Below are 26,254 nucleotides of genomic sequence, written 5' to 3'. Positions count from 1 at the left end.
ATAAGCAAAGCACAGAGGATTTTAGGGCAGTAAAACCGCCCTGGGTTTTACCATAACAGTGGATATATGCTGTTATACGTTTGCCAACCCATAGAATGTACAAAACCAAGGGTGAACCCTCATGTAAACTATGAACTTGTGGTGAATATGATGTATCAATATGGAGTCAACAACTGCAACAGATGTAGGTCTCGGTGGGGGATGTGTCCATAGGAGGGAAGCTGTGTGGGGTGCAAGGCAGAGGGTACAGAAAGTCTCTCTATCTTCTGCTCACTTTTGCTGTGAACCTAAAACAGCTCTAAAAAAATAAAAAATTTTAGGAGTTCCCATTGTGGCTCAGCGGTAATGAATCCGACCAGGATCCACAAGGATTAGGCTTCAATCCCTGGCCTTACTCAGTGGGTTAAGGATCCGGTTGCCATGAGCTGCGGTGTAGGTTGCAGATGCGGCTCGGATATGGCGTTGCTGTGGCAGCTGCATAGGCCAACAGCTGTAGCTCCTACTCAGCCTCTAGCCTGGGAACCTCCATACGCCATATGCCCTGGGTGAAGCTCTGAAAGAAGGGAAGGGAGGGAGGGAAGGAAGGAAGGGAGGAAGAGAGAAAGAGAGAAAGAGAGAGAGAGAAAGAAAGAAAGAAAGAAAGAAATAGAGAGAGAGAGAAAGAGAGAGAGAGAGAAAGAGAGAGAGAGAGAAAGAGAGAGAGAGAGAAAGAGAGAGAGAGAGAAAGAGAGAGAGAGAGAAAGAGAGAGAGAGAGAAAGAGAGAGAGAGAGAAAGAGAGAGAGAGAAAGGAAGGAAGGAAGAAAGAAAGAAAGAAAGAAAGAGAGAGAGAGAGAGAAAGGAAGGAAGGAAGGAAGGAAGGAAGGAAGGAAGGAAGGAAGGAAGGAAGGAAGGAAGGAAGAAAGAAAGAAACTTTTAATAAATAGAGAACCTTACCAGGAGCCCGATTTATTAAGTGCAACGTTGGTCAGTGGCAGTATATGTGCTCTGAGAACCTTCGATGAGAGACAACACCATTTATTTTACACTCAAACAAAATTGTTTAATTCATTCATCTTAACTTCAAATCAATGAAGACATTCAAACATGTCTTAATTATACATAATAAATGGACAATATCCACTAGCTGAACAAGTGATAAAAACACATTGTACCTTCTATTATTAAGACCAGTAACACATTTGGTGGCTACAAATAATTACAGAAATGTAACTGGATCAGTGTTTTCCACTAATCTACCCCAAGACAGATTACAGCTACATGATACCAAATAGCACAAATTTATATTTTCTTTTACTTATTGCACATGGTTTTGCACGTATGCACAAACAGTGTACATAGGAAACAAACTAAATATGTTTCAAATACAGATGTACAATATATTATTACTTTTTAACTCCTAAAGCTCCTTTAGAGTCAGAATTTGACGTTATTTATTTTTCCACCCCTGCATTGTCTAGTATAGCAGATGTTTAATATTTATTGAATGAATAGACTTAAATTGGATAATCTGTTTATAGATAAAGTGGTTGGCTAGATTGGGACAGTCCCACTTATGTCTACTGCCAGAGTGTAGCTATTAATAGCATCCCTTTTCACTATCAAAAATGTTCCCTTAGGGGAGTTCCCGTCGTGGCGCAGTGGTTAACGAATCCGACTAGGAACCATGAGGTTGCGGGTTCGATCCCTGCCCTTGCTCAGTGGGTTAACGATCCGGCGTTGCCGTGAGCTGTGGTGTAGTTTGCAGATGTGGCTCGGATCCGTGTTGCCGTGGCTCTGGTCTAGGCCGGCAGCTACAGCTCCAATTAGACCCCTAGCCTGGGAACCCCCATATGCCGCAGGAGGGGCCCTAGAGAAGACAAAAAAAAAAAAAAAAATGTTCCCTTAGGAGGATAAATTACAAGGTCAAGTGAATTATAGAGCTCCTATTTGAAGTGAAATAGTGCCACCTGCTGGAAAAAGAAATATTACAAGAATAATCATCCTCTTTCCGCAAACTAAATAGGTAAATGCTGAAGATTACCTGCATATGTTGTATCAGACAGAATACGCTGAGTATATAAAAAATAAGTATATTTAAGTCATAAAAAAGAAAATCAATATATGAAGCAATCCTAGGATAAAGCATTAAATGTTAGATAAAAAAGGAAATCGCTGTTCTCAAAGTAATAAATGACTAATTTGTTGTATTTTAATTTAATCATCAAAATCATAAAAGGGAGTTCCCGTCGTGGTGCAGTGGTTAACGAATCCGACTAGGAACCATGAGGTTGCGGGTTTGATCCCTGCCCTTGCTTAGTGGGTTAACGATCCGACGTTGCCGTGAGCTGTGGTGTAGGTTGCAGACGCGGCTCCGATCCTGCGTTGCTGTGGCTCTGGCGTAGGCTGGTGGTTACAGCTCCGATTCGACCCCTAGCCTGGGAACCTCCATATGCCGCGGGAGCGGCCCAAGAAATAGCAAAAAGACAAAAAAAATCATAAAGGAAGGAGTTCCTATTCAGGCTCAGTAGCAACAAACCTGGAAAAAAGAAAAAAGTAACTTTTTTCCATGAGGATGTGGGTTTGAGCCCTGTCCTTGTTCAGTGGGTTAAGGATCTGGCGCTGCTATGAGCTGCAGTGTAGGTTGCAGATGCAGCTCTGATCCCACATTGCTATGGCCGTGGCGTAGGCGGGCAGCTGCAGCTCCCATTTGACCCCTAACCTGGGAACTTCCATCCACTGCAAGTGTGGCCCTAAAAAAGCAAAAAAAATATATATAGGGAGAGGAAAATAAGCATATTTACACTGAATTAGTATGCACTCAAATCAATACATAATTTAGTGAAGTATAATTTAGTTCACATGGAAGCAGAAAATGTGAAATATTGATACACAGTGAAATAGGCTTTAATATTATCTAACTCAAAAAAATTAATTATTCAATGACTTAGAACTACCTTAATGATTATCCTTTAGATTTATCATTATAACGATACTACTACAAATCTTTATTGAACCTCTCAAAAAATAAATTTTTGAATTTCATTCATTTGACAAATATTTATTAAGACGTAGTCTCAGAAAATATCTGAGGCACTGAGAGAAAGAGAAAACAGCCTTTGTATTTTTACCTCTGATTAGGAGAACATCAATGAATTCATGAAAGCATTCCTTCGTATTTTTAACACATGCCTTACCTTAAAAAGATAGAAGTTGTGGTTGCTGTGCTGTCCGAGTTTCGTCTGTAATCTCTGTATTAGAAGTTTGACTTGGTCTGACCGTGAAGCTGTGATTAGAGGTTCTGCTTTCTGTATCTCTTCTACTAAGGCGTTGACATCTGTGCTGAAATTCACCAAGCAAAAACAAAAGTTGCTTTTTTCTACGTCGAAAATTGCACATACACTCACTCCATGAAGAATTGCAGGGCGTTGGGAAGCACAACATTTATAAAATGTCAAGAACGCCCTCATCTTTACCAAGAGATTTCTGGAGGGAGAAAAGCCCAGAAATCAATACCGAGGGAGCACCGTGGCACGAGTGGAAGCTGCTTGGGTCCCTTCCAATGCCGTTTGTTGCACATCTGAAACTTCGCGCCAGGAAGGTTGGCCACGATTCTGGGTTACTCACCCAAGAAGGCCAAGTGCATGCTGTGTCTGAACGGGAGCTCTTCTATTTATTTTTCCCTGTCTCTTCTTTCTTTTAGTAAACATACATTAAATGGTCCTGATCCTACTCTCTATTCCACCTTATATATAGTCTCTCATTTAATCTTCTAACAACCCTCTAATTTAATGTTTTATGGTAGCTATTGGAAGGAAGAAGAAACTGAGGTTCAGAAAAGTTCGATATGTTAATATTTTTAGGGGAAAATACCTCTAAAAAATAAACATTCAGAGAATTATTATTATCATCATCATCATTAATTTTTTATGGGCTGTAACATTATCGTTCTGGAAGAGAACTAGTTTGAAAGGTACACACTGCTGCATAAAACAGATCATCAGCAAGGACCTAGTACATACCCCAGGGAAATCTAGTTGATAGTTTATAATAACCTATATGGGAAAAAAAGAACAGATACCTGTAGATGCATAACTGACTCACTTTGTTGTCAATGATGCTCCAATAATGAATAAATAAATAAATGAAGGTACATATAATGGGCTATAATCTAGGACTTTTTTCCTAAAACATGATGTCCCCAAAGTCTTCATGCAATTTGAAGGTTTAATAACTTCAGAACCATACATAATATAAACGTATAAAAAATTGATTTGAAAAAATGCCTATTGGGTACCTTTTCTGTGCCAGGCACCTAAAATAAGACTTGAACTCTACCTAAGCCATTGTCCTCTGAGTCAAACCCTGTCCTCACCCTCAGACCAGTTACCCCTGAAACTCCAAACCTCTCGAGTGGCCACAGTTCTCACAAGTCATCGGGCTGTGCGGGCTCATTTTAAAACTGGAAAGCAGCTCATCTCTTTCATCTGGGTTCTGTGAGATGTCCTTTTGCTGAGAGTTTCTGTACCCCCTTCCCAGAAATCATGGCACGTGCAAAGGACGGTCACACCGAAAAATCACCTATTTCTCTGGGCCGCAACGCTAAATAAAATGCCTATTGCAGTATCTTTATTCTTTTTTTCACCCATTGAGAATATCTTCACCTTAGCTGAATTTGGGCTCTGATATGATCTAGAACAAGCATAATCAGTCTAACCTGTCTCTTTTTTTTTTCTTGTCCTTTTAGGGAGCATAAGGAAGTTCCCAGGTTAGGGGTTGAATCAGAGCTGCAGCCACATCTGTGACCTGCGCTGCACTTGCAGCAACACCTGATCCTTAACCCACTGAGCGAGGCCAGACATCGAACTCGCCACCTCATGGATACTAGTCAGGTTCTTAACCGGCTGAGCCAAAATGGAACTCCTGTTTTTTCTTTTCTTTTCTTTTCTTTTTTTAAATGGCTGCACCCACAGCATGTGGAAATTCCTGGGCCGGGGACTGAATCCAAGCCACAGCTTCAACCTACACCACAGCTGCAACAACACCAGATCCTTTAAACCGCTATCCCAGGCTGGGGATCAAACCCACACATCCCCAGCAACCCAAGCCACGGCAGTCAGACTCTTAACCCACTGCTCCACAGTGGGAACTCCTGACTCTGTCTCTTATGTAAAGTTTTGTGTAAGATTTCCTAAAGGGAATAAATTTAGCGCCACATGAATTCACAAGGGGATTTCTTCTGTGTACACATGAAGCTTCAGAGGCAAATATCTGACCCCCCCACCTCTGCTCCATGACAACTACTATGGACAAGCAGATGCAGTCAGCTTTATGAGACATCTCTCTACTAAGAAAATAACAGGCTCAGTGATATTCTTAAAATTCAACAGCTGGTACTCCTCAAAAAATGTCAAGGTCATCAAAAATAAAGAAAGTTGGCAGGAGTTCCCTGGTAGCCTGGCTGTTAAGGACCTGCTGTTGTCACTACTATGGCTCAAGTTGATCCCTGGCCTGGGAACTTCTGTCACAGCACGAGGAGCCTAGGGAGACATGACTAAACATTACATGAGGTACTGGATGGCATACTGGAAGAGAAAAAGAGAACTGGGGGGAAAAAATGAAGAAAAATTGAGTCACATAGTGTCTTTGGTTCCTAATAATGTATCAATACTGGTTTGCTAATGGGACAAATGCATCACCCTAATTAAGACGTCAGTAATGGGGAATGGTCTATGGGGTATATGGGAGCTCTGTCTTCCCAACTTTCCTACAATTATTCTAAACCAAAAGGTTTCTTTCTTAAACATAAGGTTGGTTTGGGAAGAAGAAAAGGAAAGAGCGATGAGCCTTTTTCCACCTCCTCCTCCTTCAGCAAGACATTCAAATAAAGTTCAGAAATGAACGGGAACAGATACGCACGGAACAGTTTGTCAGCGAAGCGCTGTCTGCAGTTGACGGAGCTCATCCACGCTCATCCTGCGTCAGGGTTTCCCAGTAACCCCCCGGGATGTGAAACACATGTTGCGTCACGAAGCTAGCTTACCTGGGATCAAGGTCAAGCAAGTCTATGGATTTGGTCCTTAATTCTCCACTTTTTTCATATTCCAACATAATTCCTAGGAAACAAATACGTTATGAAACAATGATAGCCTATGCCAAGCGTTAACCTACTTTGACATAATTTCTTTCGTCGTCGTTTTTCAATTTTCTTAATTTTTCAGCATCAAACATAGGCAGTGATGTCATCCCCAAAGAAGATTGTAGAGACCCACTTTCCCTTGATCGGTACAACTAAATATACTTGAGAGTGGAGCTCCCCAGTGGCTCAACAGGTTAAGAATCTAGTGTCGTCACTGCGGGGGCATGGGTTTGATCCCTTGGCCCAGGCCAAAAAATAAATAAATAAATACATCTGAAATCACTCAGTGGACATTGCTGAAATCATTGAAGGTCGGGTAGAAGAAGGTGGATGGCTAGAGGCCTCAGGATTTGGGCGATGACAACATGGGGAGTTCCCTGGGTTTTCTTTATTTCACATTTACCCCCCCAGCAGTGGGAACCAGAAGGACCTGCAGCCTGGAACCACCAAAAAGCATAGATAACAAAAATGCGAAAGCAACAGAAAAGCTTGTTCTCTGTGGCCAAAGGACCAGGAATGGGCAAGTCAAACCAAGCACCAGGAGGGAGTCCTCAAGTCTGCTCGGTCACTGCGACCCCTGCAGGCAGGCCCCCTATCAGTGGAAGCCCCATCCACACTGCAAAGCTGGGTGCCCGTGCAGTCTCATCTGCCTGCAGCAGCTGCAAACAGCAAAGCCCCAGACCTCCTCAACTCCTGCTCCTCAGCAGGTGGCCCAGGAGGCCATCTGATCTGCTTGCAACAGCAGCGTCAAAGTCCCAGGGCCTCCCAGACCCCATTCCACAGTGAGGTACCAAACCAGTGTCTCCCTGCCTTTCAACCAGTGGCACAGCCAGGTCTCATCTTCCATCCCTCAAAGGTCACACAGTGAGAGCAGGCACACTGAGAACATACCTCTGACCCTGCAGGTGAACAAGCAGAGATGGAACAGAAGTCTTGCTAAGGCAAATCAGAGCAGCGCTATTTACAATATCCAAGACACGGAAGCAAGGTATATAGCCATCACAAGAGGAATGGACAAAGAATGCGGTACACATATACAGTGGAATAGTACTCAGCCATAAAAAGCATGAAATAATAACTTTTGCAGCAACATGGATGGATCTAAATATTATCACACTAACTAAGTCAGAAAGAGAAATGTCATATGGTATCACTTATATGTGGGATCTAAAAAAAAATGATACAAATGAAACTATTTACGAAACAGAAACAGACTCATAGACTTGGAAAACAAAACTATGGTTAACAAAGGGGAAAGTGGGAGATGGACTGGAGCTTGGGATTGGCATATGCACACCTGGCATATGAAATGAATGATCACCAGGAACCTGCTGTACAGCACAGGGAACTCTACCCAATAGTCTGTGATAACCTATACGGGAAAGGAATCTGAAAAAGAAGGGGTGTGTGTTTATAGACAACTGAATCACTTTGCTGTACAGCAGAAACTAACATGACCTTGTAAATCAACTCTACTTCAATAAAATGTTTAAAAATTGCATTAAATTAAAAGGCAAAGCAAAGCAGGAGTCTTACACCAGAAAAACAAATCAGACCAGAGCAACACAGCAAAAGCTCACAAAATTAAAGGCAAAGTCCACAAAAGCAGAGCAGAACCTGTGGGCTGAACCGAAACATGGTGACAGCATGACAGCATAGATATAGATGGGGTCGAGAGTCTCCAGGACACAAAAATTCTCTCGTCATACCAACAATTGTGCAAAAAACACTTAATAAAACCCAATACTCAGGGTACAATAAAAAATCACCTATCACACCAAGAACCAGAGAAAGACAACCAAAAAATGCCAATACTGACATGAATCAGATGCTGGAATAATCTGTTGAGGATTTTAAAAGTTTCATAAAAATGCTTCAGCAGTCAGTAACAAATTCACTTGAAACAATGGAAAAAAATGAAAAATCTCAGAAAATAAAGAGATGTTGTTCAGCCAAACCAAATGAGAATTATGGAAAAATACAATAACCAAAATGAAAAACTTGCCCAAGAGTACAGCAAAGATGACAAAGGACAGAGCCAGTGAACTTCAGAGAAATCAATAGACTGCATTCCATCTGAACAACAGCATCCTGATAGACTGAAATAAAAATGAACTGAGCTTTTTGTAACACCGCCTTGGATATGAACCAGCAGAAGTAAAAAGGTTTGGCTTGAAGACCACTCTATACTTTTTAAATTATTGAGAATTTTGGCATTTCTGATATTTTCCACATTAAAATTGAGAAATTATTAAAATATTTATTAAATTGTTTTCACATAGTAATAAATTCATAGGGTATGAACATAAATAGCATATTTTATAGAAATAACTGTATTTATCCCCACATCCAAAAAATGTAAGAAGAGTAGCATTGTTTTACACTTTAGCAAATCTCTAGACTATCTGGCTTAACTAAAGAGCTAGAGTCTCATTCCTGCTTCTGCATTTAAGCTGTTGCCACAGGTTATCTTAGACCAAATATAAGAAAAAAATCTGGGTCCTATACACAGATATGCAGTTGGAAAAATGGAGGAATATTTTAATTGGATTTTTGTGTAATTTTTATATTCTTCTTTGATACTACATTAAAACTCAACAAATGGGGAGTTCCCATCATGGCTCAGAGGGTTAAGAATCCTAGATAGCATCCGTGAGGATGCAGGTTTGAGCCCTGGCCTCACTTAGTAGGTTAAGGATCTGGCATTGCCTTGAGCTGTGGTGCAGGTCACAGTCGTTGCTCAGATTTGGTGTTTCTGTGGTTGTGGTGTAGACCCCAACTGCAGCTCCGATTTGACCCTTAGCCCCGGAAGTTCCATATGCTGCAGGTATGGCCGTAAAAAGAAAAAAAAAGAAAAAGAAAAGAAAACAGAAACCTCAACAAAGGGTAGTTTTATAAAGATTGGTTGCAATTCAGAATCTGATACCACGTTGGTGAACACTTCATAGCCTGGTACATTAAAATCCATTTGTCTCTCTCACACTCTCAATGGATTTTTACCACATGTGATTTACAAATCATGCATCAAATGTTTAAAAAATATTAGTTTACTGAGTTCTAAATGTAGACATATTTCATCATACAATATCGCCAAAAAATCACATTTGTTAATACCACTACCAATATCTATCATCAGTGGAGAACAATATGCAGGTTGCTCAAAAAATTAAAATAGAATTATCATATGATCCAGCAATCCTATGCCTGGGCATCTATCCAGAGAAAGTCACAATTCAAAAAGATACATGCACCCCAGTGTTTACTGCAGCACTATTTACAATGACCAAGACATGGAAGCAATCTAATCATCCAACAACAGAAGAATGAATAAAGATGTGATACATGTATACAGTGGAATACTACTCATCCTTAAAAAATAAAATAATGCCATTTGCAGCAACATGGATGGACCTAGAGATTACCATACTAAGTGAAGTCAGACAAAGACAAAAATCACACGTTATCACTTATATGGGGAAATCTAATAAAACTGATACTAAAGAATTTATTTATAAAACAGAAAAAAAGCACAGATTTTGAACTCAAACTTACAGTTAACATAGGGGAAGCCATGGGGGGGGGGTAAATTAGGAGGCTGGACTAACATACACATACTACTGTATAAAATAGATAATTGAGGAAGTTCCCATCGTAGCTCAGCAGTAATGAGCCTGAGTGGTACCTGTGAGGACTCAGGTCTGATCCCTGGCTTCTCTTTCAGCGGGTTAAGGATCCCGCATCGTTATGAGTTGTGTAGGTCGCAGACACGGTTCGGATCCTGCATGGCTGTGGCTGTGGCACAGGCCAACAGCTGTAGCTCCAATTCGACCCCTAGCCTGGGAACTTCCATATGCTGTGAGTGTGGCCCTAAAAAGACAAAAAAACAAAAAAAAAAAAAAGAGAGAGAGAGAGCGAGAGATAATTAATAAGAACCTACTGCATAGCACAGAGACATCTATTCAATAGTGTGTAACAAACTATATGGGGGGAAAGAATGGATGTGTTATATGTATAACAGATTGGCTTTGCTGTGCACTTGAAACAAAGAGAACATTGTAAGTCAACTATCCCGCAATAATTTTTTTAAAAAAGAGTGAATGAGAATAAACATTCATACAATTCTACAGCAAAAACAAACAAAAAGAAGTGGATGAGACTTATACCTTCCCCGCTCTGGCTTCCATGTCTCCCTCAATGGTGTCTGCCCCTTTGCCACTGGTTTCACAATCTTTCTGTCTTCTCTCCTAGCGACATCTGATTCATTAGCCTGCATGTGCTCCTGGGTATGTCTTCGCCTTATCCCTAGTGTCTACCCCAAAATTTGATACACAGGAAAAGTTCAGTGTTCATTGACTTCATGAACTAACTGGTAAATGACTGAAGTGCCCTCAGACTGCTTAGCGCAGTTGGCATTCCCTGCCTTGACCACATGTGGCCTTTCAGAAATAATCCGCTCCATGAACAACAACTCCTCCTTCCTCAAACACTGCCCTCCACAGGCGTCTGTGAAATTTCTGTCTTTTTTTTTTTTTTTGCTTGGTCACGTTTCATTCGCTCTTACCTGTTCCTCCTCTTCTGCCTCATCTTTAAATACTGATGGTCTTTAGGATGCAGGTCGCGCAATTCTCACTTTACATTTTTCCCCACGTAGGTTCACCTACACCCCTGACTTCAATTGCCACCAATATGTCAACAATTACCAGCTGTTTCATCTTCAGGCTGGACTGCCTCTGAGTTCCAGGCAGGTAGATGGCTCTCCTGCACCTCAAATAAGTTTGAGATCTTTCCCTTCAACCCTGCTTCTCCTCCAATTTCTTCCTCAGTGTCTGACGCCATCACTCACCCAGCTACAAAGCTGCAAACTCAGAAATAACACAGTCCTGCTGCATTGATTTGGCACAACCCAAGCTGGTAACCCAAGCAGTGGTCGTGTAGTCAAGTGTAACATTTCAGAGCAGAAAAAGCATCCTAAATGCTTTTAATGACTCGGAAAATTGGCTGAACACCCTGGCACAGCAGGCAAACAACTGTAACAAAGAGGCTAGTTTGGCACAGTCTTATTTTATTTCCTTTCCCAAGAAGTAATTCTTTTACATCCAAGACTTGAAACCAAATTCTAGTCTAAGAAGCAAACTTACAAAGAACAGGGGAAAGGCTGGATAGAGAGCCAACCACTGCAAATACTGCTCTTATTTCCTTAGAGTGAAAATAGGCTTCTCGTTTCACACTAGGCTTTTTAGCAAAATATGGATATTGTAACATTGTTAAAATATTTTTTTGGCTGCACCCGTGGCATGAGAAACTTCCTGGGCCAGTGATCAAACCCACACCACTTTAATAACCAGAGCCACTGTAGTGACAATTGCCAGATCCTTAACTCACTGAGCCACAAGGGAACTCCAAAATATTTTTATTTTACAAGCCCCACATTCTAGAAAGGATTTAAGGGAGTTTAAAAGATGAATAGAATACAAAAAGCTAAGACTGGAAGTAGATAAGAAATAGATACATAAACAAGGGAAGATGCAAGTTAAGGAAAGATCACATTTACACTTGCATTGAGCACCTAAAATAAAATTAACAAAAAATGTTTAAGACCTACATGTACTCTAGGATATAAAAGAAAATTGTGATAAAGGAAGAGACACGTTTCTGGGTGAGAAAACTCAATATTGTGAAAGTGTCAAATCATTCTATGGAGTTAAAGTAATTACAATCACTTTCATTTTTGGAATTTGAAAATTTACCAATTATTATAACAAACTAAAAACAATAAAGTATGGCTCTGATATACAAAAATTACATCAATATAATAGAATCACCTATCTACAGAAATTTTAAAATAAAGTGGAAGTAATATTTCAAATTGGGGGGAAAGAATAGATTATTATTCAATAAATAATGATATGATAAATTGGATTTTGGAAATATTAATAAAATTGGAATTATACCACTCAATGTACAAAAATATATTCTAGATTGATTAGGCATTTTAATATTTAAAATAAAATATTATGAAATCAGAACACTTCCTAACACCACACACAAAAATAAATCCAAAATGGATTAAAGACCTAAATAGAAGACAGGATACTATAAAGTTCTTAGAGGAAAACATAGGCTGGACACTCTCTGCCATAAACCACCTCAGATCCACCTTCTAGAATAAAGACAATAAAAGAAAAATAAACAAATGACACCTAATTAAACTTAAAAGTTTCTGCACAGCAAGGAAACCTTAAACAAAATGAAAAGATAACCCACAGAATGGAAGAAAATATTTGCAAATGAAGCAACTGACAAGGGATTGATTAGTCTCCAAAATTTATGAACACTTCCTGCAGCTCAATACCAAAAAAAACAAGCAATCCCATCGAAAAATGGGCACAAGATCTAAATAGACAGTTCTCCAAAGAAGACATATAGGTGGCCAAAAAACACACAAAAAGATGTTCAACATCCCTATTAGAGAAATGCAAATCAAAACTACTATGAATTACCACCTTACACCAGCCAGAATGACTATCATCAAAAAGTCTACAAACAATAAATGCTGGAGAGAGTGTGGAGAAAAGGGAACTCTATTACACTGTTGGCGGGAATGTAAATTGGTACAACCACTATGGAAAACAGTATGGAGATTCCTCAAAAAACTAAAAATGGAATTACCATTTGATCCAGCCATCCCACTCCTGGGCATCTATTAAGAGAAAATCATGATGTGAAAAGATACATGTACTCCAATGTTTATTGCAGCACTATATACAATAGCCAAGACATGGAAACAACCTAAATGTCCATCGACAGAGGAGTGGATAAAAAGATGCAGCACACACTTACCTGGCAGGGAAGATACAATGATCGCAAAGAAGACGTGCTATGTATACACGATGGTGTATTACTCAGGCATTAAAAGGAAAGAAATAATGGCATTTGCAGCAATACAGATGGACCTAGAAATTATCATGCTAAGTGAAGTTATTCAGACAGTGAGACACCAACATCATATACTACCACTTATATGTGGAATCTAAAAAAAGGACACAATGAACTTCTTTACAGAACAGATACTGACTCACAGACTTTGAAAAACTTATGGTTTCCAAAAGAGACAGGATGAGGGTAGGGGGTAAGGACTAGGGCTTTGGGATGGAAATTCTATAAAGTTGGGTTGTGACGATCACTGTACAACTATAAATTAATAAAATTCATTGAGTAAAAAATTAATTAATGAATTAAAAATAAAATAAAATATAAAATGATTTAATAGGAAATGTTTATGTCTTTAAGCATGATATGAAACTCAATGGCTAAAAAAGAAAAAAAATTGATGAATTTGTCTGAAATAAATATTAAGCTTCTATACAGTGAAAGACACCACAAATTTAAAGACAAATGCTAGTCAGCAAAAAAATTCAACTATAAATATAAAGCTTAAAAAACTTACTATTTACTTTTGCACAACAAACGAAACCATAAAAAAAAAAAAACACAAAAAGACAACTTACAGAATGGGAGAAAATAATTTCAAATGATGCAAATGACAAGGGCTTCATCTCTAAAATATATAAACAACTTATACAACTCAACAGCAAAAAAGCCAACAACCCAACTGAAAAATGGGCAAAAGGCCTGAATAGACATTTCTTCAAAGAAGATATACAGATGGCCAACAAGCACATGAAAAAATGCTCAACATCCCTGATTATTAAAGAAATGTAAAAAACCTACTATGAGGTACCACCTCATAACAGTCAGAATGGCCATCTTTAACAAGTCCACAAATAACAAATGGTGGAGAGGGTGTGGAGAAAAGGGAACCCTCCTGCACTGTTGGTGGGAATGTAAGCTCGTACCACCACTATGGAAAACAGTATGGAGGTACCTTAGAAAACTATACATGGAACTACCATATGATCCAGCAATCCCAGTCTTGGGCAATATCTGGACAAAACTGTCCTTGAAAAAGACACATGCACCCATGTGTTCATTGCAGCACTATTCACAATAGCCAAGACATGGAAACAACCTAAATGTCCATCAACAGATGATTGGATTAAGAAGATGTGATATATATACACAATGGAATACTACTCAGCCATTAAAAAGAACAAAATAATGCCATTTGCAGCAACATGGATGGAACTAGAGACTCTCATACTAAGTGATGTTAGCCAGAAAGAGAAAGACAAATACTGTAATATGATATCATATCAGGAATCTAATATCTGGCACAAATGAACCTTTCCACAGAAAGGAAAATCATGAACATGGAGAACAGACTTGTGGTTGCCAAGAAGGAAGGGGAGAGAGTGGGAGGGACTGGGAATTTGGGGATAATAGATGCAAACTATTGCCTTTGGAATGGATAAGCAATGAGATCCTGCTGTATAGCACTGGGAACTATGTCTAATCACTTATGATGGAGCATGATAATGTGGGAGAAAAGACTGTATACATGTATGTGTGACGGAGTCACTTTGCTATACAGTAGAAAATTGACAGAACACCGCAAACCAGCTATAATGGAAAAAATAAAAATCATTATAAAATTTTTTTAAAAAACCTTACTATTTAAAAAAACTATAGAAATGATTTTTTTTAATGTTAAGGGAACAAAAGGCATGAATAGTAAATTTGCAAAGAAAGACAAGGATCAGTAAACCGGCCAAAATAAAATGTTTCCAATGTCATTAATAAGAAAGACAAAATAAAATACAGAGACAATTTTCACCCATCATATTAGCAAATATTACAAAGATGAATAGTACACAATATGAGCAAGGTTGAGCAAACAGGGATTCTCAAATACTATTCTGTTGATAGATATGTTGTTGGGGGGATGTTCTTTCAAGGCACAATCACACCTTTAGTGGGTTGAGTGTGATTTTAGGTACCTTTTGATGTGTATTTTTCAAATTTTGGTTATAAGTTAATGTTACTTTTATAATTAAAAAAAAGAAAAAAATGAAGAAAAGGGGAGGAAAATGATGTGGATAAACATAATCAGAATATAAACTCCTGAAGATCAAGATCCCCATGAGGTTATTTGAAAACTCAAATACTTTCAAGTACTTTTTCAGTGCTTTGAAACATACCAAGTTTCTATCAGTTCAAAGTATTGTTATTATCAAGCACTGTTTCTTTCCTGTTCTGGAATTTTAGGTATTTGGCTTTATATACAAGGGTGCTCATGCACCATATATTATTGAGGAAAGTAGACATTCAATAAATAGTTGAGTTAAATAAGTAATATAAACATCAAGTAATATAATCAAAATCCATAACTCAGACAAAGGTTGGAAAGAATGAGCACTTGACAGCCCACGTGGCATAATCTAATGTCCTAAATAGATGCATTTTTAAATCTAGCAAACAAAATTGATAAAATTCTTCTTTCCTTATTCAAAGCTACCTTATTTTTAATAAGATGAAAAAATGTTAAAAGTCCTTGTGTCAACTACTGAGAACTAATTGGGTTGCTGTACAAATGGATTTAGAAAATAAAGAGCAAAAGTGGAAACATGTACATTTGTTTTGACTGCTTCACTGTGACAAAACATCAAGACAATATGCTCACTGAGCTCCGATATGAGCATAAGGCTGTGACGTGTGCAGTGAAGGGAACAAGCAAAAAATAGACAAAGTTGCTCCCAGGAATACATGTTGTTCTTCAGTGATTGTTTCCTCGAGTGTCTTAATATTCTTGATCTTCCTCTGGCTGTGAACTATCATGCAATAATAGGTTATTATTTCCAGAATACATGGGTAAGAAGCCGCTATTCCCAAAATTCTCCAATGTACTAAAAGGTTAAGCTTCAAAAGATAATAGTATTCCTTACCCAGGCTACATTCAATCAACAGAAACCTTCAATGCATTCAGAATACCAACCAGTTCAATGAATGCTTATTTAGTTGCTTCTTCTGGCCAAAGAACTAGGAGCTTATATGCAATAAATAAAAGACAAGGCTTGTCGTACATGAGTCAGTTGCAAAGCATGTACTCAACACTTACTCTTCACAAAGTGCCAAGCTTATGAATTAGTGACTGTGACAGAGACCAAAAAAAGGGAATGTCTCAAGTTTGACTGGCCATATTGCTGCTACATTCCCTTAGTCTTCAGGAATTTAGGCTGGGAGAGGAATTATGCATAGGATGCCAACAAAAGAATGCTCCTGATCCATATGTTATTTAAAAAGAAAATAGGAGGGTGGAAATGAAAGGATTAGGAGGTGAAATGTAATTGCTTTGCAGGCAGAAGGGATAAAGGTAGCAAAAGAATGATTCGGTGGTGAGGGACTTTTTATTCGATAGCGTTGTTATAACACCCACATGCTATTCAGTAGTACCTTGGAAACTTGCATATCATACAGCTTACCAAAAACTAGAGTTCAGAAATTAAGTATCTAACATGCCACGTGAGATGATCTTATTATAAGATAATCATTAAGGCAACAGTCACCACCATGAGTCTGAATCTTTACTTAAGTTTGCTATTAGCACCCTGGACTTTAGAGCCAGAGGGCATCTCGAAGGTCGCCTATCTGACCCATTCACTGTTCAACACAAACCCTAGGCAATCTATTTAACGCACACCATTTCATCAAACCCATCCATTGCTTTAACAAATATGTGAGTTGAGTGCTCACTCATGCACCCAACTTGGCTAGGGGTTCCACTCACCTAGATGCCCTACTCTAGGTGGTAGAGATACTGTAGTAAATGAAACTGACAAGACCTTTGCCCTTGTGAAGCTTTTATTCTAGTGGGAGAGACTAAGCAAGATGAACAAGTAATGTTATGGTAGGTTAAACTGAGATGATGCTAAGAAAAGACAAAGTAAGACAAACCTACCGAAGTTATGGTAGGGTAAATTGAGATAATGCTAAGAAAAGACAAAGTTACCAGTGCTATACAGCAGGATCTATGTTGTACCTTGAGGAGACATTGCAATTCTAGAAAAAAGGGGCTTCACTTTACTCACTTAGCTTACTTTTAAGGAAAGAGCTAAAAATGCAAAAGTGCTGATACCCAGGAGAAAATTGTTCCAGCAAAATACCAGCAACTGCAGAGACCCTGAGTGAGGGCCCCCCTGGCCCATGTAAGGAACACCAGGAAGAGACATGCTGCTGCAGGGGAAGCAGGGGGAAGTCAGAGAGGCAAAAGGGGGCAGATGCTCTATGGTCTTGGACATCACAGTCCTTTCACTTTAAATGAAATGAAAAGCAATTGAAGGGCTGGAGCAGAAGAGTGACATAATCAGATTCATGCTCTAACAGAGTCACCTCAGTGAGGTGGGGCAAATAGGGAGGCTCCAGGAATAAAGAAAATGTGGCCATGGCTGTGGAGGGGAGTTTAATTCTGTACATATTCTGAAAGTGAGCTGGCCGGGTTTGTTCCTGGAACAAATACGGAATGAGCCAGGGAGGAGAAAAGGAAAGTTTTGGCGTAAGCAAGTGGAAGAATGGAGCTTCCATTGACCATCAAAGGCCCCATGTGAGATGCAGGCTGGACATGCAAATGAAGAACCAGGCAGGTAGCTGGTACTCAGAATGGTTTCTGAGCCTTGAGAATCAATGAGGTTGCCTAGCAAATGAGCATAGCAAAAGTCCAAGGACAGAGCTCGGGACACTGCAATGCCAAGGTCAGAAAGAAGAGGAAAGTTGACAAGATGGACAGAGAAGGAGTGACAATGAGGAAGAAGGGAAAACAGAGTGGGTGCAGGAGGGCAGGGTGATTAAATGGGTCGAAACTGCTGCCTGGTCACGAAAGGCATGGACTGAAGTTTGAAATGTTTTAAGTAAAAATTTTAGCATGAAGAATGAATAGTAATGAATAAAATAATATTTTAAAATAGTAGAAGATAATTTAAAAATAAGACAGTATGGCATTCCCACCATGGCACAGTGGGTTAAGACTCTGACTGCAGCGGCTCAGGTCACTGCAGAGAGAGGAATCATCCCAGGAAAATGCAGTGGATTAAAGGATCCAGCATTGCCACAGCTGTGGCTTATGTTGCAGCTGCAGCTCTGATTCAGTCTCCGGCCCAGGAGCTTCCATATGCTGTGGTGCAGCTATTTAAAAAAAAAGAGAGAGAAAAGAAAAGGAAAAAAAAGGGCCAGGACTGAATTATGATATGGTCAGTGGATTGAGCAACACTGGAGGTGGTCACTGGGGATCTTGAAAAGAGCAGTTTCCGTGGAGCAGTGAGGGCAAAAACATGATAGGAGTGAGTTCAAGGTAGAAGAGATAGGGAGTTCCCATTGTGGGGCAGCGGAAATGAATCCAACTAGTATCCATGAGGATGCAGGTTTGATCCCTGGTCTCTCTCATGGGGTTAAGGATCTGGCATGGCCATGAGCTACAGTGTAGACCGGCAGCTGCAGCTCCGATTCGACCCCTAACCTGGGAATTTCCAAAAAAAAAAAAAAGGAGAAAAAAAGACAGAGGGGACAACATTCTTTCAAGGAGGGAAGAATCGATGGCATGGAGTGAGTAGTCTTGTGAGCTGGGGGCTATTATCAACCATCTGACCGACCGCTTATCAGATCAAAACAAACTGCCTAGGTCCCAAATTTGTATAGGATGAGATCTAATTATTCTTATCCCAGAGCTTGTGTTCTTAACCTACACTCCACAGCGAAGGAATGAAAGCAAGGCGTTCATGTACCAGTCTGCTTATGGGAACCAGCACCAGCCTACCTACACGCACAGCCAAAGCTGCCTTTTCATGTTACTTTTTTCATTTGTTAAAGTCGTTTTGAAGTATCGCTGATTTACAGTGTTGTGATAATCTCTGCTGTACAGCAAAATGGTCCCTGTTATTTCAACTGAAATGTTAAGAGGGAGAAAGTGAGTGTCCTTATTGCAAATGTTCACTTCCCATTTGGGGAAAGCTGCACGCTTACAGGGAAGCAGGAGCAGCATCTATTGGATGTTTAAACATTTATTCACAAGTGTCCACCCCTGGATCGACCTCTTTCACCGTATGCATGCATTTACCTATGCACTCACTCAGTAAACACTGAGTGCCTCCTACATCCTGGGTGTCTTCTGGAGCTGAGGACATAGCAGCAACAAAGTGACAAGGGCTCACTTCTCAGCAATCTTATGTTTTATGTGAAAGAGGCAAACATTTAAAACATAGACAATAAATACACTTTCAGATGATGCTAAATACAAGAAAGACAATAAAATGAAATGGCAGAGGGTAAAATCAGTGAAGGGAAATGCTTCTTTCAATGGTGATAAAGCAAAGTCTCTGAGGAGATGACACTGACTGAGACCAAATGAAGTAAAGGAGCCCATGTCTAAGGACAGCCAAGTCCAGAAACACCCTCCGTCGGAGCCTCAGTTAACCTGGCTCCGTGGGTTAAGAACTCTGGGAGGATGCAGGTTTGCTCCCTGGCCTTGCTCAGTGGGTTAAGGATCCAGCGTTGCTGCAAGCTGAGGTATAGGTCACAGATTCGGCTAGGATCCAGCATTGCTGTAGCTGTGGTGTAGGCTGCAGATTCAGCTCCAAGTCGACCCCAGGTCTGGAAACGTACATTGGCTGCAGGTGCGACCTTAAAAAGAACACGTCTTAGAAGAACATTTAAAGAAGTGTAGTAAGGTAGATAAGTAGGTTTCTAGAAGTCAGTGGAGTAGACTAAGCCAAATCCTGCAGAGGGTGGATTTTATTCTGAACATGGTGGGAAACTACTGGAGATGTGTAGTCCAGATTCTGCTGGCTGTTGTCAACATACAGACTGTAGAGGGTGAAGGGGAAAATCAGGAATCTAGTTAACAAGCCCAGGGACGGTAGAAATTGTGGCCGTGGTGGGTGAGATGGAGCCATGGGCACAGGTGATAGCTGGAAGGAGTGCTGGATCACGAACCTGTGCCAAGGAAATGGAGAGAAAGTGATGGATTCACAGGATACTTTGGAAGTAGAGCTGACGGAATGCATTGATAGACTGGATATGGGAGTCCAGAGAGACTGAACAGGGAGTGAGTGATCACAGAGAAAAATCAACAATGACCCAGGTTTCTGCCAGAAAAAGTGGACACAGGTCGGGATACCATTTGTGGACTGGGCACAGACTGAAGAAGCTACCCCACTGGATGAGACTGGAGAAAAGGCATGGTGAGATCTGTGCTTATTAGACATCTCCGTGAAGATGCTGACTATGCAGCTGGATGCATGGCTGTGAATGAGATAATCAGTGGTAGCTCTTCAAGTCCTGCCTCACAAAGTTATCCCACATCAAACTCGTCCAAAGTGATCTCATCCTCCTTTGAAATTTTATGAATGTTCTTGTCCAAACTTTTCACTGGGCAAATATATTTTGTTATCTACTGCCTGTGGCAAGTTTTGCAGACTTTTCACTTTATATTCCTATTTTTAATGTGAATTCTGAATTAAAAGCCAAGAATTCTGCTCCTATTTCTGTCCCTGACAATCTGTGTGACCAGCGGACTTTACATATTTGCTAAACGTCACCATGTCCTCCCTTATAAAACAACAGGATTAGGCAAGGCTGTCCTGCTCTAAAACCATAGCATTCTAGCATTGCAGCATTTTCTGGGTTCACTTCCTAATACCTTAACTCAACGGAACTTATTAAAAGCCTCATACTAAGGAGCACAAAACGTGTACCCATGCTGGGTCATGGCTCCAATCATCAGTGTCATGAGACCCATGAACCCGGGGAGATCTCAACAAGGCTCTTTACTTCTGCAGAAGGGGCAGGTGCTCCAAAAACGATGCGCAAAGAAGACCCTCCCTATTTACCCCTAACGCAGGTGAAGTACCTGTCCTTTTCCCATTGGTCAGGTCAGGGCGCACATTCTTCTTGGTTGGCTAATTTGAAACAAATTGTTACTGGGAGAAGAGGGAAGGGGGGGGGGTCACAGGAAGGTATTTCAGCTGAAACTGAAGCAAAATGGAGTAACCAAGATTTCCTTTGATAGGAGTTCCCATCGTGGCGCAGTGGCTAATGAATCCAACTAGGAACAATGAGGTTGCGGGTTCGATCCCTGGCCTGGCTCAGTGGGTTAAGGATCCTGCATTGCCGTGAGCTGTGGTGTAAGTCGCAGATGTGACTCGGATCCCACATTGCTGTGGCCATGGTGTAGGCCGGCAGATATAGCTCCGATTAGACCCCTAGCCTGGGAACCTTCATATGCTACGGGAGTGGCCCTAGAAAAGGCAAAAAAAAAAAAAAAAAAAAAAAAAAAAAGATTTCTTTTGATAGAAAAGACATTATGTTACTTTCCACACCCAGTAGGTCATTAGTAAAAGATAAATGTGTCCATTGATTGATATGTACAGTCTGGAGTATAGTCCCCAAAGCTTTTTTGAGTATGAATTTTTCTTTCCATACCCTACACGCTTGACTTGCTCATTCTGGTGCTTTTAAAATAAAAAGCAACATGGTCCTTGTCAGTGTCTTCCCTTCCAGAAACCAATATCCCAAGACATCACTAATCACCATTTCGCCCTCCCCACCCACTTAATTCCTAAGTAACCAGAAAGCATTACAACCCAGCAATTTAAAAGTTTAAAGACTTCCTCAAAGAATGTTTTTAAGTTTTGAGAAACGGAGTCCAGCGAGTGAGGAGGAGTGAGGAGCTCAAGCTGGGAAGCGCCAGGCTTCCCGTCCCACTTGGATCATCTACTGGGGACCCCGCTCCCTCGCATCCGCCCCCCCTCCTCATCTCCAGACCCTCCCGCTGCCGGATCCTAGGGCCCCAGGGGTTAGAGGGGGGCCCACCCTTACCTGGTGGGTAATACCGGAGCAGTAGGCTCTTGAGTTTCATTTTTTCACTGGGGGACCGCCAGCCGGCAGACTCGGTCGCCCTGGAAACGACCAAACAGCAGGAGGCGCCAGTGCGCATGCGCGGGAGCCACCGCAGCTCCTTCGGAACGGGTGCGTGGAGCGCTGGTGCTTGGGGCTCTCTTTGCAGCTCAGGCTGCCCGGGACCCGCGAGGGAGTCCTGGAGATGTGCTGGCGCAGAGCGCGCCCTGCCCTCGCCTCCGCCCGCCTCTGCTTTGGAGTTCCCCGGGTCGGGCTGGGGCTCCAGGGCGCCGCGCTGGTACAGCAGTCCTGCCCGCGCGCTGCCACCCGAATCTGCAGCCCTTGGTGTTTGGGGTGGGTGAGACGAGGTCCCCTCGTACCTTCAGTAAAAATGACCTCACCAGGGGCGAAGCGCGGCCCCGCCCACAGGTCTCAGCTGCAGCCTGGGCCCCATGCACTTTCACCCACTGGGTTTCCAGTATAGAGGAATGGGAGAAAAGACCCCCTCCGGGGTACCATGCCCGGCCCCTCATGCCCTGTCCCTGTCCCCGCAAAAGAAAAATGACCTCAATGTAATAGCCTATATTTCCTGCCTCTGTGCCTTACAGTGCGCTAAGGGCTCTCGACACTACACTCACAGTCCTAATAAATGTATGAGTTATGCACCATTTATTTCCATCCCATCTCAAGGATGAGACAACTGAGAATTAAAGAAAGTGCAGAACCACCCAAAGTCATAAAGAGGAAGTGTGTTTCAGAAGCCTATACCTGGAAGTTTTCACCTGTGCTCCCAACCCTGGGTTTGGGCTTTGGAGGCCTTCTCCCTTTTTTTTTTTTTCTTTTTAGGGCCGCCCTTGCTGCATATGCAAGTTCCCAGGCTAGAGGTGGAATCAGAGCTGCAGCTGCAGGTCTACAACACAGCCATGGCAATGCCACATCCCAGCTGCATCTTCCACCTATGCTGCATCTTGCGGCAATGAGGGATCCTTAACCCACTGAGAGAGTCCAGAGATGGAGCCCACATTCTCATGGATACTATCTGGTTTTGTAACTTGCCACAAAGGAGTCACAACGTGAGCCACAACGTGAGCCACAATAGGACCTCTGAGAGGCCTTCTTTTGGCCTAATCTATTCCTTGTCATCATGAGTTCTTTGCCTGCCAGGTCAAGAGTTTGCATCAAGGTCAGCTAGCCAGATTGTCAATTTCCTATGAGGATTCTGGCCAAAAGCCCTTCCTTGGAATTTCCCAAACTTAAGCAATTCCTATGTAATTTTCAAGCCTTGGGCCTGCATACCTAAGAGTTTTCATTTTCTTCTCATGTCTCTAAATTGACTCACGTAGTCTATTGCACATTTTTAAATGTAATTTAAAAGGAAATTGTTGTTAATACTGTGAAATTAAAATGTATAATTTTCAATGACGAACACCAGGTAAGTATAAAAATAGATGCAATTTTTAAAATGCTATTGAATTATACTATTGCTGCCAAATACTGTCAAACAAAGGCCTTCTCTTTCTTTAAAAGAAAAAATGGCAACCGTTTAAATTTTTTTTTCTTTTTCTTTTCTTTTTCTTTTTTTTTTTTTTTTTGTCTTTTTGCCTTTTCTAGGGCCACTCCTGCGGAATATGGAGGTTCCCAGGCTAGGTGTCCAATCGGAGCTATAGCTGCAGGCCTACGCCACAGCCACAGCAATGCGGGATCCAAGCCACATCTGTGACCTACACCACAGCTCACAGCAACACTGGATCCCTAACCCACTGAGCAAGGCCAGGGATCGAACCCACAACCTCATGGTTCCTAGTCGGATTCATTAACCACAGAGCCACGATGGGAACTCCTGTTTAAAGTTTTCAAGCCAGGCTAGTACCCAGTTTCTAGCCAAGCTAGAGCCTTTTTACCTTTATATACTCAGAAGGCTACAGAGATTATTGAAATGGGAAAGGCTTTGTTGCTAAGTGATGCAATGAAACCTAATACAAATGGGAAGAACATAAAAATCTCAGTCCACTAGCAGTAAACATCCGACTCTTGGGAAGCTGGGAACAGGATGAAGTCTAAGATACCTTCTACCTCAAGCTTTCTGTTCATGGTTAAGATTCTGGAAAGGGTTTATGTAGAGGGAGGCAAAGAGGGCATCTGTAGAAATGAGGGATTCTTTAGTAGATTTTTTTGGTCACCTGTGTTATAGCTTATGCTCATGCGATTAAAAATAAGGCCATAGGAAAAATAATAACTTGACTATGGAGCAATCTGGGAGGCATCATTTAACCCTGTGATCCAAGCCAGCATCACCAATTTGGGTACAAACTTACATCCTTACCTCCTGTTACAATGCACTTGAAACGGTTACAGCAGTTCTCTGGAATTCCTGCCCATGATGCATTAGCTGCCTCTTAATTATGAGGAAATGTCAGAGCAAACCAAAATTGAAGAAATTATACAAAATAACTGTCAAGTTCAAGAAATTAAAAAGAGAGACAGAAAAACTACTTCAGATGACTAGACTAAAGAAATAGAACTACCTTCACTGAGTGGGAGTTCCTGCCAGGGTGCAGTGGATTAGGAATCCAACTGTAGCTGCTCGGGTCACTGCAGAGATGCAGGTTTGATCCCAGGCCTGGCATTGTGGGTTAAGGATCCAGTGGTACAGCAGCTGGATTCGACCCCTGGCCTGGGAACTTCCATATGCCCTGGGCGCAGCCATTTAAAAAAAAAACAAACTGTATGTATATAGATATATCGCACTGAGCCATCCTGGATCCTAGACCAAGAATAAAAAGCTATAAAAGACATGATTGGGACAAATGGATGAAATTTGAATATGGATTGAGGTTTAGACTAAATTATATTAATATTATATCAACGATGAATCTGGATCCCCCAGACTACCTCCTGCCTTCCTCCCTTCACCCTTGTCCCCCTGATTCTCTCCCTCTCCCACTTGTAGAGATGCCTCTGTCCCTCCTGGAGGCCTCTTCTCCCCACTCAGATTCATGTCCACTGTGAGCCTCTGAAGCCCAAGTATGCAAAGAATTCAGGTTTTGTTCCATGTTGTTTCTGGGTCTTATTCAGAAATAAATCTTCTGAGCCACCACTTTACTGCCCCTGGCAATCAGGGGAGACTGTTGGGAACGCAGAGAAGGCCTGATTGCCGTGGAGGGGGTCCAATTTCACTCGGGCTTGGCCAAGCCGATGTAACTTATTACACTAGTGCACTGGTTTGCAAACGTCATCATTCATCAGCATCACCAGGAAAGCCGGTCCAAACACCAACTGTTGGGCTTCACCATCAGCATTTCTGGTTTTGTAAGTGCTGTGGGGTAGGGTAGGAATTTGCATTTCTAACCAGTTTCTGGGTTACTGCGGGGACATACAGTGAGAAATGAGGTTCAGAATGGCTTCTACCCAAGACTGAATTGTTTTGAGGGAATAAAATGAACGCTACTAACTTTCTAGTTTCTGATTGTTGAAGGCAGGTAGGAAGAAAATCTGAATCAACTATTACATTTATTTATTTATTTATTTATTTATTTATTTTGTCTTTTGTATTTTTAGGGCCACATCCAAGGCATATGGACATTCCCAGGCCAGGGGTCTAATCAGAGCTGTAGTGGCTGGCCTACACCACAGCCACAGCAATGCCAGGTCTGAGCCATGTCTGTGAACTATACCACAGCTCACGGCAACGCAAGATCTCTAACCCACTGAGGGAGGCCAGGGATCAAACCTGCAACCTCATGGTTCCTAGTTGGATTTGTTTCTGCTGCGCCATGATGGGAACTCCTACATTTATTTTTATTTATTTCTTTTTTATGGCCCATTGGTGGCATATGGAAGTTCCTAGGTCTGGTATTAAATCTGAGTCAAAGGTGCGACCTAAGTCGAAGCTGCAGCAACACCAGATCCTTAACCCACTAGGCTGGGTCTCAGATTGAACCCACTCCTCTGCAGTGACCAGATCTGCTGCAGGCAGATTCTTAACCCACTGCACCACAGCAGGAACTCCCAAATATTACATTTATAGTACAAATCCATATGAATGGGGATTGTCAATCTAGAGAGTCCATGATCAAATCAATACAGAATGCCATGAACTGATTAAAAGTATTCTACAATTTCTGGGAAGGTCTCTACAGGAGCAGCGTAAGAAAGTCCTGCCATGTCTCTGAACACTGGGGTGGACACCCATCACCAGGAGAGTGGAGGAGTTTCATTTTTTGCAAATTCCCCTGCACATCATTCACAATGAATGGCTCTATTTGGGGAGCAATTTAAAGTCAATCATTTTCTCAGGCTGAGAGATTCATGCAGCAGCTTCCAGAAATGAGCAGACAGTGAGTCAGTTTAATCACAGC

General features: G+C 41.3%; 1 protein-coding gene across 4 annotated transcripts in view; it reads right to left on the bottom strand.

Annotated features, from left to right (window-relative positions):
* Positions 1 to 22,168, bottom strand: part of DAW1 (dynein assembly factor with WD repeats 1) — a 51,509-nt gene extending 29,341 nt beyond the window's left edge. For 3 of the 4 annotated variants that reach the window (XR_308269.4, XR_014829439.1, XM_084999229.1), the window contains exons 1-4: positions 21,879 to 22,110; positions 6,021 to 6,093; positions 3,175 to 3,319; positions 935 to 993 (exon numbers count right to left, since the gene is read on the bottom strand). Coding sequence is in view for 2 of the 4 variants with exons in the window: in XM_084999229.1 (XP_084855355.1) it covers positions 935 to 993; positions 3,175 to 3,319; positions 6,021 to 6,093; positions 21,879 to 21,996 (395 nt within the window). In the remaining 2 variants the exon portion in view is untranslated. Of the gene's footprint in view, positions 1 to 934; positions 994 to 3,174; positions 3,320 to 6,020; positions 6,094 to 21,878 lie in introns of all 4 variants that reach the window. The other variant, XM_005672265.4, reaches the window with a different exon arrangement.
* Between the last annotated feature and the right edge of the window lie 4,086 nt (positions 22,169 to 26,254).

The sequence above is a fragment of the Sus scrofa genome, chromosome 15, assembly GCF_054392235.1.
Source record: "Sus scrofa isolate SSC_HxYL_T2T_F1_AM1 chromosome 15, Sscrofa_HxYL_maternal_Yorkshire_Landrace_v2.0, whole genome shotgun sequence".
Taxonomy (NCBI): Eukaryota; Metazoa; Chordata; class Mammalia; order Artiodactyla; family Suidae; genus Sus; species Sus scrofa.
Note: the sequence above shows the minus strand (reverse complement) of the source record. Positions and strands in the feature narration are given on the sequence as shown.